The 12675-nt window shown below is 40.7% G+C and overlaps 2 protein-coding genes and 3 long non-coding RNA genes across 5 annotated transcripts; 2 read left to right on the forward strand and 3 right to left on the reverse strand.

Moving 5' to 3' along the window:
- The first annotated feature begins 329 nt into the window (after positions 1 to 329).
- Positions 330 to 1849, forward strand: LOC124199507. Its single transcript, XR_006876858.1, has 4 exons — positions 330 to 520; positions 588 to 689; positions 750 to 974; positions 1791 to 1849. It is a non-coding gene; the product is annotated as an uncharacterized LOC124199507 (long non-coding RNA).
- Positions 1850 to 3335: 1486 nt separating this feature from the next.
- On the reverse strand, positions 3336 to 4321 carry LOC124201139. The gene is made up of 3 exons (XR_006877537.1): positions 4158 to 4321; positions 3795 to 4051; positions 3336 to 3692 (listed from the first exon to the last, which is right to left on the reverse strand). It is a non-coding gene; the product is annotated as an uncharacterized LOC124201139 (long non-coding RNA).
- A 97-nt stretch (positions 4322 to 4418) lies between these two features.
- On the reverse strand, positions 4419 to 5658 carry LOC124201141. Its single transcript, XR_006877539.1, has 3 exons — positions 5549 to 5658; positions 4525 to 5198; positions 4419 to 4463 (listed from the first exon to the last, which is right to left on the reverse strand). It is a non-coding gene; the product is annotated as an uncharacterized LOC124201141 (long non-coding RNA).
- A 220-nt stretch (positions 5659 to 5878) lies between these two features.
- On the forward strand, positions 5879 to 10810 carry LOC124201136 (condensin-2 complex subunit D3-like). Its single transcript, XM_046597604.1, has 8 exons — positions 5879 to 7157; positions 7253 to 8169; positions 8237 to 8370; positions 8434 to 8626; positions 8691 to 8960; positions 9026 to 9470; positions 9544 to 9845; positions 9914 to 10810. Exons 1-8 carry the CDS (start codon positions 5972 to 5974, stop codon positions 10745 to 10747), a joined length of 4281 nt encoding a protein of 1426 aa, XP_046453560.1. The 5' UTR covers positions 5879 to 5971; the 3' UTR covers positions 10748 to 10810.
- On the reverse strand, positions 10804 to 12656 carry LOC124201137 (U3 small nucleolar RNA-interacting protein 2-like). Its single transcript, XM_046597606.1, has 6 exons — positions 12299 to 12656; positions 11796 to 12236; positions 11607 to 11727; positions 11354 to 11551; positions 11136 to 11275; positions 10804 to 11074 (listed from the first exon to the last, which is right to left on the reverse strand). The coding sequence occupies exons 1-6, from the start codon at positions 12540 to 12542 to the stop codon at positions 10842 to 10844; spliced, it is 1377 nt and encodes a 458-aa protein (XP_046453562.1). The 5' UTR covers positions 12543 to 12656; the 3' UTR covers positions 10804 to 10841.
- Positions 12657 to 12675: the final 19 nt, after the last annotated feature.

The following is a 12675-nucleotide window of genomic DNA, read 5'->3' on the forward strand; positions in this document are numbered from 1 at the left end:
TAGAACTCCAATAATTTTTTAAATTACATGTCCGACAATAGAACTCCACCGACAATAGAAATTTTTTCTTTTAGCCTGACGTTGCAATAGCTTTTTCGCTCATTACCAGATGTCGCCACTAACGTTCTTGTTGTTCCTACGTCCCGGATGAAACGAGGCGAAATGGGCGAAACAAAATTGTTGCTATTCATACTTATATTCCTGTGATTTCAAATACCAAATTGAACTTCGTAACTTATGTAGGTTTATCTTGACTTAGTTTCCTTATTTTCATATTATACCAACTTATATCTTCAAATTTTAGATGCATAGCTACTGTCAGTCATCCCAACAAGTTGACTTAGCGCACAGTCACTTTCCATCCATTAGATCCTCATGCTGTCAAAAGCCTAAAACTCATGTTTGAAGCACACATATAGTGGTTTACAAATGTGTGGAGATAAGGTATTTTCCCATGACTGCAACGACACAAACCACACTACGTCAAATGCCTTACTGAATCATCATCCATATGATAAAGGTAAGCATCAATCTCACCTATTAGTCTATTACCATGCTATTGCACTACTTCATAACACTTTCTTTAGCATCAGGAAATTTATCCCACACGAGGAGTAATGCAGTTGGTTGCTGTAGTTCCATTATCACGGTTTTTCATCATGAACATTTCAGTGTGCTTCTTACCAACGGTAAAGATTGATATGCTTTTTAATTTTTATATTTTCATTAATGTAACATTTTTTTTACAGATACCCACAGACATCTTTGAGCCAATGCTGGATTTTGTCCATCACAGAAGAGGGACTTAACCAACGTTCTGCTCCATCCTTATCTTCAAGACTCATCCAGCTTCACTGCTTCAGTGCTTCTTATGCTGCTAGTCCTGCTACACAACTTTTCGTGCTTCACTGGCGAGTTGGATCACTTCCGTTGCTGTGACACACCTGCAGCCATCACCACGGGATTATCGCCAAGTACCGCACAATTGACTTATTTTATCTACCAGTAATCTATTTGCGTTAAACTCTCTGTCTGTGTAATAATTCCAAAATCAGGCCCTTCTTGCGCGTAAAAGAAGTGTTAGTGTGTTACTTAGACATTTCTTTTTTCTAACGCTAGATGGCTTTCCGATAACTTTCAGCTGTCAAAACAGTCCGTTTCAGTTACTTTGCAAATCTCTTTAAACATTAATCGGCAGCTGTTGTTTTTAAATTTTTTAGTGGAAACTGACGATAACTATTCCGCCAACAAAGCTCACTTGTTAGATTTTTAATTATGCGTTGTTTTTTTTTACTTCCGGTTTTCTCATATCAGTCAGTAGTTCAGTAAATATTCATTCCACGCACTAAAGAATCACTTATTCGTAATCCTCGTCAAATTTGTGGTAAAGCTCATGTTTTGTTTTTTACGTATTCGTACTTCCGGTTTCGAAAATTTTCCTGAACTATAGTTCAGGAAAATTCTCGATTTTGGCCAAATTTTGGATTTCGTTTAAATCACACCTAATCGACCCCAAATTTCACGTAGATCACGAATATTTAGTTTATTTTGACGACAGCTCAATGGTTAAGGCCCTGTCGCCTACTTCCGGTATACTTCCGGAAAATTTTCATAAAACTAGCAAGTGAGCTTTGTTCTGTGTACAGTTCTTAATGTTGAAAGCTAATTTTAAGCAACATTTTAAGCGCCTGTAAAGTTTTGAGCAAAAAAAAAACAGATTAATGTTCCTTTATCTTTTATGTAACTTTTATTGGCATTTCACTTAATTGTATTGTATTGTCTTTATTCAGGTCATGCAGAGAAGACGTCGAGAAGATGGACACCAAAACTTCGCCGGTCCAAAATGTCAGCGCGGATCATCATTTGTTGTTGGTAATATGTTTTCGTTTGTGTTAGTTAACCCGTTGACTGCCACGCCTTTGTTCTCCCCTAGCTCCTTAGCACGGGCCGCGCTGTTCGGTCTCGTGGTTTACATGCCGCGGGGTCGGAGAGTCGCACCAGCCCAAGATTCGCCGCAAGGCGCCTGTTAGGCAGTGCACCATAGGGACTTCCCCCTTGTCGATACGGTGATGGATTCTAGAGGCGTGCATTCCATCTTCTCCTGTCACCGTGTCAGCCCGGACTTGTCAGCAATGGCAAGTCCCACCTTGGTCATGGATCCTTCAGACATGGCGCGTAGAGAGTAGAGAACAACCTACGGGTTGTATGGCGTGGCAGCCAACGGGTTAACTTAAGTGTATGTATGTATGTATGTATGTATATGTGTGATTTTAAATAGTGGAGGAATTGTGGGTGGAGGTGGGAAAATAAAGCAATTCCTTTTCATGTTTTTGTTCATTGAGTTTGAGTAATTTATAACAAAGTTATGTTTAGAAAATAAACAGTATATTTGTTACAACTCTGACATGAAGCCACCTGTATGTTTTTATAGACATGTTCTCTTTCAATAAATTTCTGTCTAAGGGCCAAACACGATGTCTACAACACCATCCTACAAGTTAAAAACAGAACTGTTGTTATTAAACATTTGAATAAACACAAAACAGTAAGTTTCTTTCGTAACTTACCCTGAAAAAGAATTTCGTACAAAGACCAGGATATGCCCGTATGAAGGGCGACTAGAGAAGCAGTTATCTCTAAAATAGGAACATCTGTCGCATTGTCGAAAGGTTTAAAGGTATTAAGGGAAGTCTTACAAGGTGGTTACCCGCAATTAAATATTTATTTTTTCATTAAACATCCACTATCAAATATCGGTGTCTAGCAACTTTTATAATCGACAAATCTGAACACGAATTTCGTAGCAATACTTGGGTTCCTCGGTGTACTAAACTGGGACATCGTACGTGGTTGTGTAACATGATGCTTCTTCGGTGCAGTACTTGGAGGCTTCGGTGTTGTTGCTAGATGTAGCGTAGGTTGGGATGTAGTAAAATGGTGCAACAGTGTAGCATTTCTGTTCAACGTAGTAGGAAGGAGCAGCTTCTGTGTAGTAAGTCAAGGCAGCGCAATGCTTGCCCGCCTCAGTTGTGGCTGTGTAGATAGGGGCAGAGTAGAGGCGCTCCGGTGTAGTATTCAACCGTTTTGGTCGAGAAATAAGCAGGAGCCTCGGTGTAGTAGCTGGAGCCTCGGTGTAGTAGCTGGAGCCTCAGTGTAGTAGCTGGAGCCTCAGTGTAGTAGCTGGAGCCTCGGTGTAGTAGCAGGAGCCTCGGTGTAGTAGCTGGAGCCTCGGTGTAGTAGCTGGAGCCTCGGTGTAGTAGCTGGAGCCTCGGTGTAGTAGCTGGAGCCTCGGTGTAGTAGCTGGAGCCTCGGTGTAGTAGCTGGAGCCTCGGTGTAGTAGCTGGAGCCTCGGTGTAGTAGCTGGAGCCTCGGTGTAGTAGCTGGAGCCTCGGTGTAGTAGCTGGAGCCTCGGTGTAGTCGTGTAGTACTCCGCTGCCTTGGTGGTGTAGCTTGAGGCAGAGTAATAATTCGGGGCATCGGTGTAGTAGCTCGGGGAAGCGTAAGTTATGGCATCATACTCCGGTGACTTAGTGGTGTAGTACTTGGGGGTGTCGGTGTAGTAACTGGTCGTAAAGTTGTTTTTTAGTAAGGCGGCGGGGTTTTGGTTTGGTATCCGCTATACCCAGGAGACATCGGTACACCAGTCAGTGGTCGACCCAACCATACAGCGCCCAACAGCAGCACGACTTTAACTGAACAATGAATAAGTTTAAACATTAATATTCAATGGCATATTAACAAATAGAAAGAAGAAGGATTCATACAAATCTCGATGTAAAAAACTGAATATTTACCCATTATTGCGAATCGTTTACACGATGAGGAATGCAGTGATAGGGCAATGCAGTTGTTGCCTTGTAGTAGCTCAGGGCATTTTAAGTTGTGGTAGTACTCAGCCTTGGTGGTGTAGTAACCGATTGTTGCGTATGTTGTTGTTGTGTGGGAGGCGGCGGAGTTGCGGTTTGGTATCCGCCATACCCAGGAGACATCGGTACACCAGTGGTCAGCACAGCCATCAACGATAAAACACCACTAGCAAATTGCAGCACCACTAGACAATTAATAAATTTACATTAATTATTCAATAACAACTGGCATATTAACAAGCAGTCATAATTTACATTAATACAAACACTATGTAAAAACAGAAAACATACCCATGATAGCGAATTTGGTACGATGAAGATGGCAGTTGGTGACAGAGTGCACTGCAACTGTTGCCGTGCCGGAGATTCACACTCGACTGATTTTCCTTCGCACTTTTCTCTCTCCTTTTATACGATTTTTTCTCACCATTCCCCTTCTAAGCCTTGCGGCTATTACCTGCTTGATAATGATGCGACACGTCCCGTTCTCACCCAACCTCTACACCACATGACACATTCAAAGTAATGATCTCCGTGACCTTCGAAAGTGAAGGAAATTTTTCTTTCCTTCTGCAGGTGACTTTGCCGGGGATGGGTCTACAAAAACCAATATCAAAATGAATACCAAATAGCTTACCCTTTCGGCTATTGTACATACCTGCTTGATAATGTTGAAACACGTGTCTTTCTCACCCAACCTCTAAACCACTCCATGACACTTTTACGTACTGATCTCCGTGACCTTCGAGCGGGATGGACATGCAAACTGGTCCGTCTACAGGGTGACTTTGGGGAATTAGGGATCGTTGCGACGCATCTCATCCACCAACACCGTCCTCCTGGCCAGCGTCTACAATCGTCAACGACATCGAAATATTCACCAGTGGGCTGGCAGAGACTCAGCTCAAAGGCGCAGTCGTCTTGACTGAATCCTGGGCTGGCCCATCAGCCAAATTCTGTTTTTTTTCTGCAAACAGTCCATCACTATACGAATTAAGAAAGTCAAATTTGATGTCAGCTACGTTGTATGTGTTGTACTTTCATTTTTGAAAATTGCCTAATATCATAGCTAATTATGTTAGTGGACTTCTAACCTTAAATCTTATACACATGGTCCAATGCTACCATGATCTATAAATAAGATAGAGTCTTATTTATAGATCATGATGCTACAATCAGAAAGTTACGCTACTTGTATATCTGTATAAATCTAATGCCACAGAACTAAAAATGGGCAAAAAAGTTTGAGTTGTTGTCAAAGATGTGAGAGGATGACACAGATGAAGCTCTGGATGTGAGTGACATCAGAAACTAGACGATCAGGAATATTTCCTTGAATTTAAAGTACAAAATGTATAGGCAATTAATCAAGTACGCAGTGAGTGATAAAAATGAATGAATAAAGACTACAAAGAACATATTGAAATCTCAATGGTTAAAAGAAAAAAAATTTCATTTAAAACATTCTCAAGAAAAAAACTCTTGGTCCACCATCAACGACAGAGAAAAAATACAGCAGAGTGAGCTGACGACAGATGAATTTCGTTAAGCTTAAGCAGTACGAATTTCCATTAAACTAGAATTATGAGTCGTCACTCGTTCATGACTCGTTCGTCGTTCATCTGTTTCATGATTCGTTCTTGGGGGGAAACTAACCAATAATAAATTAAATTAACACTTACCACTAACCAGAGGTATTGTTCATTGAAACGTGAAATCTTGGTGATGTGGCTGGAACTGCTATCGGCTGCTATCGGGCTGATTATCGCAAATTCGCAAACGTCAATATGTTTTTTGGTAAAACTTCGATATTCGGATATTGATCCTTAAATTGTAATTTCCTTTTTTAATTTTTTCATACTTGAAAAATACAAAATTATTAATCTAGCACAACACACTTTTGTTTAAATTTTAATAAAGAAAACCTGGTGACGCCTGACGCGTCTGTGTTTTGAAAATCTGACTTGTTGTTATTTTGAATCAAAATTCGTCTGCTTCACAAACAACGGATACCGAATGTTTCCCGCCTGAAATATGACGCTGTGTTCGTGGCTTGCATGGCCATGGTGGCTTGATTCGAAAATAGTGTAGTAGATCGTAATAAAATGGAAGATAACGTTGAAATGTACCAACAAACCGTAGCTTCAGAATTGGATTGTTTACAATTGGATAAACTTGAAACAGAATGGATAAAGGAAGTGATCGACAACGACTTTTTGCAGTGTCAAGACATTCCACTGCTTTATGATGAAATTCTGGAAGAATGCCATATCACTTCACGATTAATTCATTTACAGAAAGCTTTTTTACTGTGGTTAGAATCAAATAAGGGATCATCTGAGGATAGTGAGGTTTCTACAGCTACGAGACAGTCACTAGGTAGTTCACTGATGCCAGAAAATAACTCAGCTGCTGTCAACACCAACCTTACAAACAATGGGTCCCGCTTCTGGAGTTTTCTGTTTCAAGAGAAAAAAGTTAATATCCAAAGTCTTTTAGCTCTCATTGGTTTTTTTATTGACAGAGGTTCAACACTTTCCAGCACCCATGAAGAACGCCAAAGATGTTTTGAAGCTGCCAAAATGTACTTGACAATTATATGCATACCGGGGAGCATGGCTTTCAGAGTCTTTCATCAAATGCTCTATATGAAGGCATTGCAACTTGTCCAACTATATGTGCAGACTAGAAAATATGCACAGAAAAGTGCACTACAATCTCAACAAGCTAAGAAAGGTCACAAGCAAACACAGCCTGTAGCAGAATTTGAAGAAGAAGAAGGAGAAGCTCCGATTGGACCAGAGGAAATAGCTGCTGTTGAAAAAGCCATGTCAAGGTTTTTGGATGCTTTATTTTTGGTTGCTCAGCATCTCTCCTTCAAACGATATCCCAACATTTTAAAAGAAACTGTTGAATGCATACTACCAATTATCAACCTAGATAGGGGAGCAGTGAGTTTGAAGGCTCTTGAAATCATACACAACTTCTGCAATCCACTTCATGGTGATGCTGTCCAAACTGTCCATCACGTCTTTGTACATATTTTACCGTACCTGGTGCTTGATCCAAGTGAAAAAGACTTAAATAACAAGAATTTGGTGGCCTTAAAAGACATCAGCTTCAATTTAGTCAACAGCTTCATCTCCAAGTTCGGAGAGATCATTTACCCTCTCGTGCATGGACTTATTAAACACGTTTGTGTCGAAGTCGTCGATAGAGCAGAGTATCGTCATAAAACAGCCCAAACAGCTCTAGATTTGCTCCAACTTATTCCAGAAGAGCACCGACAAGGTATTTAATTTTCTATCATTTTAAATTGTATGTATTGAAAATAACTTGATTTTGTTTTTTAAATATTAATTATTATTATTATTATTATTTTCTAGGGACTATCCGTTGGTTCCTATTACTTGCTCACACGGAGCAAGCCTTCCTTCGTCTGTTTTCTTTGGAAATACTGTCAATTCTATTGCAAAACGGCCAAATTGACATGCTCACTTTTGCTGTTATCTTTGGCCAATGCTCCGATCAGTCAGCAACTGTTAGAGCCAAAGCACTTTCCATACTGGGTGAATGTATCGAGTCGAACGATCGCTCTGTTGTTGAAATATTCGACATAATTTTTAGTGAAGAAGTAGATAGACAAACAACTGGCGCCGAAGAATTAGAGGAAGAATCTGACATTGTGGAAATTTTGCAAGGAGAGGAGCCCATCAACATTACTGCTGCGCTTTTGCCTAAAGCATCTGCTATTATGAATCTTCTCAAGGAGCGTGCCGTCGACGAAAAAGTCCATGTGCGTAAGAATGCCCTGCAATTGCTGCTCTCGGTCACTCGACGACATAGACGCTATCTTACTCAAGATCTTCTTAAACTCCTTGGAAATGCGTGCCGTGACGTCGCTATGCTCATTCGTCGCAATTCAGCTCAAATGATGACAGATCTTTTGTGCGAACACTCAGAAAATGAAGCCGTTCAAAAAATATGGGCTCGATCGGTACTACCCTTGGTAATCGATGGTGAGACGCGTGTGCAAGAGAAAGCACTTGAATGTGCTGATCAGTTCGTATTGCGATCATTGGTCGGGAATGACAGCCAGAAAGGTTGGATTCTTTTAGAAGTCATCATCGAACTAGGTTTGGACATCTATTTGAGCAAAGCCGTCGAAATGTGGTCTCGTCAACAACAAATTCCAGCTCAACTTTTACGGACTCTACTTTCAAACTCCGAGCAGCGTCCCCGAGCTGCACTAACTCTCGTCGCAATTTTCGCTCGCCATGCGACCATTGACAACAACGTCAAGGTATTCAAATATTCTATCATACAAACACGCCAATACAGTCCTACACATTTGCTTTACATGTTTACAGAAATTTGCCCTTGATTATTTGCAAGAAAACATTGGATCAACAAATTCGGTGAATGTTTATTGTATACAGCAAGTATACAAAGTCATTGGAGCAACTCTACCTAGCATGAGCAAGGAGAATGTACAAACTATACGGTATATTAAGATTCACTGCACTAGAATAGTCATTTTTTAATTTATAACATTTTATCCTTCCAGTGAAATTTCAAGCCGCTTCGTTGCCAATTCGCAATTATCTACAAACGTGATTGCCACTGCTTGCGACATGATAGTGTTTTGTATTCAGCAGCAAGTGGCCGATGAAGACAAAGCACGCAAAGAAGCTGCTGAATGGGCAGGGGAAATTATATCCAGTTCCGGTGAATTTCTTAGCATCCATCTCAGAAAACAAGTATGCACCATTTAGTATTTTACTGGATAAAAATACTAAAGATGTTTAAAATGTAACTTTCCAGGAAAATGTTTCGCCAGAAGAGGAAGAACAATTGGCACGACGGATTCTCACTCTAGGCTGTGTTGGCCTGCACTGTCCACAACAAGTAAACAAACGACACTTCTTGCTGTTGCAACACGCTGCTTTTCAACCAGAGAGTGGAGTCGATGCTCCGATTCCTTTTTCACAGCCACAGTCACAACCCAAACGAAAACTTCCTCCACGTTTACAAGCAGCCGCTGTTATTTCGCTGGGTAAACTCAGCGTTCAACATGAAGAGATGGCTAAGCGGGTATACGTTTTTAAAATTGATCAATTTTATGTGGCTTGACTTCATCTCCTAAACGTTTCTCTCAGCTCATTCCTGGTTTGGGTCGTTTACTCGAGACGACGCCACATGAGGCTGTCCGCAACAACATCGTATGCTGTTTGTGCGATTGGGTTATCCGTTACGCGACAGCCATCGATCCTGTTATGCCTCAAGTAACGGCCTGTTTACGTGACCCAACTCCCGCTGTGAGGAAACAAACCCTTGTCTTACTGATTCACCTTCTCCAAGAAGACTATCTGAAGATCCGGGGCACATTCTTTTTCCGCATCCTGCAGCTGGCATGCGATGACGATGAAAGTTTACGAGACCTGGCTCTTTTTTATGTTACCCAGCGTTTACTCCATAGACAACCTACCATTATCCAGCAACACTTCATTGAATGTGTGTTCCATTTTAATGACTACAAGGGTCACCCAACGTACAACCGATATGCTTTAACGGATCGAGAGAAAAAACTATTTTCCATTGCTGGTCTGTACATATTTTTCCTTTGCTCGCTTTAAATTCTGAAATAATTTACCAAATCTGCTTGTGTAAATTCCAGGCCAACAACATACCCGTCGTCGATTTCAGATCTACCAGTTTATGCTTCAGAATTTAGACGACGAGGCGAGATTTCAGCTTACATTCCGACTTACACGCGATGTGCTCCATGGTGTTGTTGAAGAAGTTATGTCTCTCAAAAACGCTTCCACTGAGGCTGTGTTGAAAGATGCCCTGGCTGTACTATCCTGCGACGACATCAAACTAGCCTCTCTGTCAGCTTCAACGGATGACGATCCGGTAGAGAAAGAAGACATAGCTCAAGCTATCGTTCAGTCCACAAAAAAGGCTATTATCGCGCAGGTTAGTACTGAGATATTACGTATTTTTCGATTCATTAAGTCAACACTTTTCTTTGTATTTGGCGATAGGTCGTAAAACGGAATGTTATCGAAAACATTGTACCGATTGTTGTAGCTTTGAAGCGCAAGCTAGCTGCTAATAAATCCTCACTGATGGGCAACTTAATGGTTTTTCTACGAGAGTTAATGAAGGACTATAAAGATGAGATCCAAGAAATCTTAGCAGAAGATCGCCAGCTAATGGCTGAAATTGATTTCGACATCAAACGTTTTGAACAACAAGAGAGGATGGAAGCCGAAATGCCAACACCCCGAGTAGATCGAACCATACCACCCCCAGAATTAGTTAATCCGCGTGAGGATGAGCAAGTAAGAGTTCAATCGAATGACAGGCGAAGTCTAGCCAATAATCGTACACTAAGGCCTTCAGACAAGCCAGTGGAGACTCCGATAAAATCAAATGCAATCCCTAAAACAACCGAACAAGTCGTTGAAAAAAGTCCAGTAGAAGAAGCGCTATCAACATCATCGGAACCACAAGAACCGACCAATAAGTCTAGAAGGTCCACAAGGAAAACACAAGTTTCATTCGCTAATGACAGTGCAAGATTGAATGGAGATCCAGTCGAGCAAGTGCCATCAGTAGCCGATACTTCTGTTCCCTTCGTACAACCAAGCGTGGATAAGTTACCTCCTAAAAATGTGGCAGTGAAACGTCTTCTAGCATCCAGAATTATGAGTACTCCCATTCGAAACGTTCCAGTCGACGACGTCAGTTTTCAAATACGAGACGTTGATTTGAGCAACATTCATTTACCGGATCATGAAAATAATCAAGCCGATTCTTTACCCGAGCTCGAATCTACTCCGAAAAGGAAATCCAAAAGAAGAAGATGTAATTGAAGTTCTTTTAACTAACGTTGGTTTTAAAATAAATTGCAATAAAATCTTGTCAAATGTTTTGAATTCAACAATTTTTTTATTTAATCGCACAAGGTCATGATTTTTCATGTTGCTTGAGCGGAATGATAAGGATTTCGTTTTTAGCCGATCCATTCCGCCACCACCTACCAAGTCGGTGTTCTTGTCCGAGACCAGCGATTAACATTTTACCATCGGAGGAAAAAGCCAATGAATTCACGAACCCGCAAGCTGGGATACTCATAAGCGGCGACAAATTACGGAAATTTTCGCCGCATTTCCAGAGACGAATGAAACCGTCTTGGGATCCTGCTTCGTTCGTTCACAAGATTTAAATGGGTTCTTTAGGGAAGTAAGTCTCTATGTTTACCTGATGCAATAAGGTCTGTATTCGTCAGAGCAGCAACGGAAGATATCCAATTGGCTTGGTTATTCGATTCATCGACTCCGTGGGCGTTGGGTATACTAAACAGCGGTTTTTTCTTTTGAGACCCCCACAATGACAGCATCCTATTATACGTGCGGCAACATTGGGTAATAGGGTTATAATACTGAATTACGTGTAAATAAATCATACAAAAACCTTACCCATCATCTCCACAACTGACGAAGTGATCTTCATTTACGAGACGAACGCAGTCGATGGATCCTTGATGTCCATTAAAAATAAGCTGCGACTCTTCAGGTATCTTCCAAACACGCACAGAATTGTCCCGCCCGCCTGCCGTAATGGCTCGTTCTTTGGTCAAGGCATCGATGGAAGTGATGGCATCTTGATGACCTAATCTGAGGATTTCAACAATTAAACTCGGAATAGAAAAGGAAATCTATCCCAACTTACAGTGTTTCTACGTAAGACATTTCATCCAAATTCCATATTTTCACAGTACGATCCATTGAAGCACTATATAACGTATGGGTACCTCGACGAAAAACTAGACCGGTAATACCAGCTCTATGTCCTAAGATTAAAAAAAAATAAAAACACTTATGAATCATCTGAAAATTCAAATGATAGTGAATTAAGAACCTTTAAATGTGTGCAACCACTTCAGTGTGATGGGATCCCAAATGTGAACCTGATTTTCCAGATCACCGCTAGCCAAGAATTTTCCATCAGATGAAATAGTAAGACTTTGCACTACAGTCTTGTGGCCCTTGATTTCACGGGAAGCTTTTTTTTCAACCCTCTTGATTACTGCAACTTTTTTGAATTCTACAAGAGACCATTTAACAATTGTGCAATCCTTTGATGCAGTAAAAAGGGACTGACAGTCAGGTGATATTGTCAAACACGTAATGGGTTGCTTGTGATCTTTGCAATGCAAATGTTTGATCAAAGTTTCATCAATCTTGTCATATGAATCTGCAACAGTTCTTCTCAGTCTTCCACTTTGTTCAAGTAAATCTTCTTTCAGTCTATGAGCAATAACTGATTTGTCAATATCTTCCTCCTCTCTTCTTAAACGTTCTAGAGAAACAAATTAAGGTTTGTAAATATTTCTTAACATTTGTAACACATTTTTTACCAACCCTGATTTTCGATTTCTTGAATATACTCTTTCGTTAGCCTGAGTCTCTTTTCTTGCACCGTCTCTTCGTCTTCAGATTCTGAGTAGACTTTTGAATCGTCATTTTCTCCTTCGGAGTGGCTAGAAATCTCGTCGTCATGAGCCAAACGCTTTTTTTCTTTATAAGTTTTGGGTCTGCTGTCAGTGACCGTTGCTCCATTCTTGCGTTTGGCACCACGTTGATTTTTGCGAATGAAAAATGACATTTTAAGAATGTGAAGCAATTGTTAGTTTCTCGTTCGTCGATCAAAATTACAAACTGTAAGCACAAAATGCACGTGGTTTGACAGACGAAAAATTGCCTCGCGCCATCTGACGAACTAAGAGAATAGATTTAGC

This window comes from Daphnia pulex, chromosome 8 (assembly GCF_021134715.1).
Source record: "Daphnia pulex isolate KAP4 chromosome 8, ASM2113471v1".
Lineage (NCBI taxonomy): Eukaryota > Metazoa > Arthropoda > Branchiopoda > Diplostraca > Daphniidae > Daphnia > Daphnia pulex.

Bases quoted from the DNA above. Each gene is read 5' to 3' on its own strand.
- LOC124201136 (XM_046597604.1), top strand. From the start codon at position 5,972: ATGGAAGATAACGTTGAAATGTACCAACAAACCGTAGCTTCAGAATTG. The intron at 8,627-8,690 runs GTATGCACCATT...GTAACTTTCCAG, and splicing joins GCATCCATCTCAGAAAACAA to GAAAATGTTTCGCCAGAAGA. The intron at 8,961-9,025 runs GTATACGTTTTT...CGTTTCTCTCAG, and splicing joins ATGAAGAGATGGCTAAGCGG to CTCATTCCTGGTTTGGGTCG.
- LOC124201137 (XM_046597606.1), bottom strand. From the start codon at position 12,542: ATGTCATTTTTCATTCGCAAAAATCAACGTGGTGCCAAACGCAAGAAT. The intron at 12,237-12,298 runs GTTGGTAAAAAA...TTGTTTCTCTAG, and splicing joins TCAAGAAATCGAAAATCAGG to AACGTTTAAGAAGAGAGGAG. The intron at 11,075-11,135 runs GTAAACATAGAG...CGAACGAAGCAG, and splicing joins TACAGACCTTATTGCATCAG to GATCCCAAGACGGTTTCATT.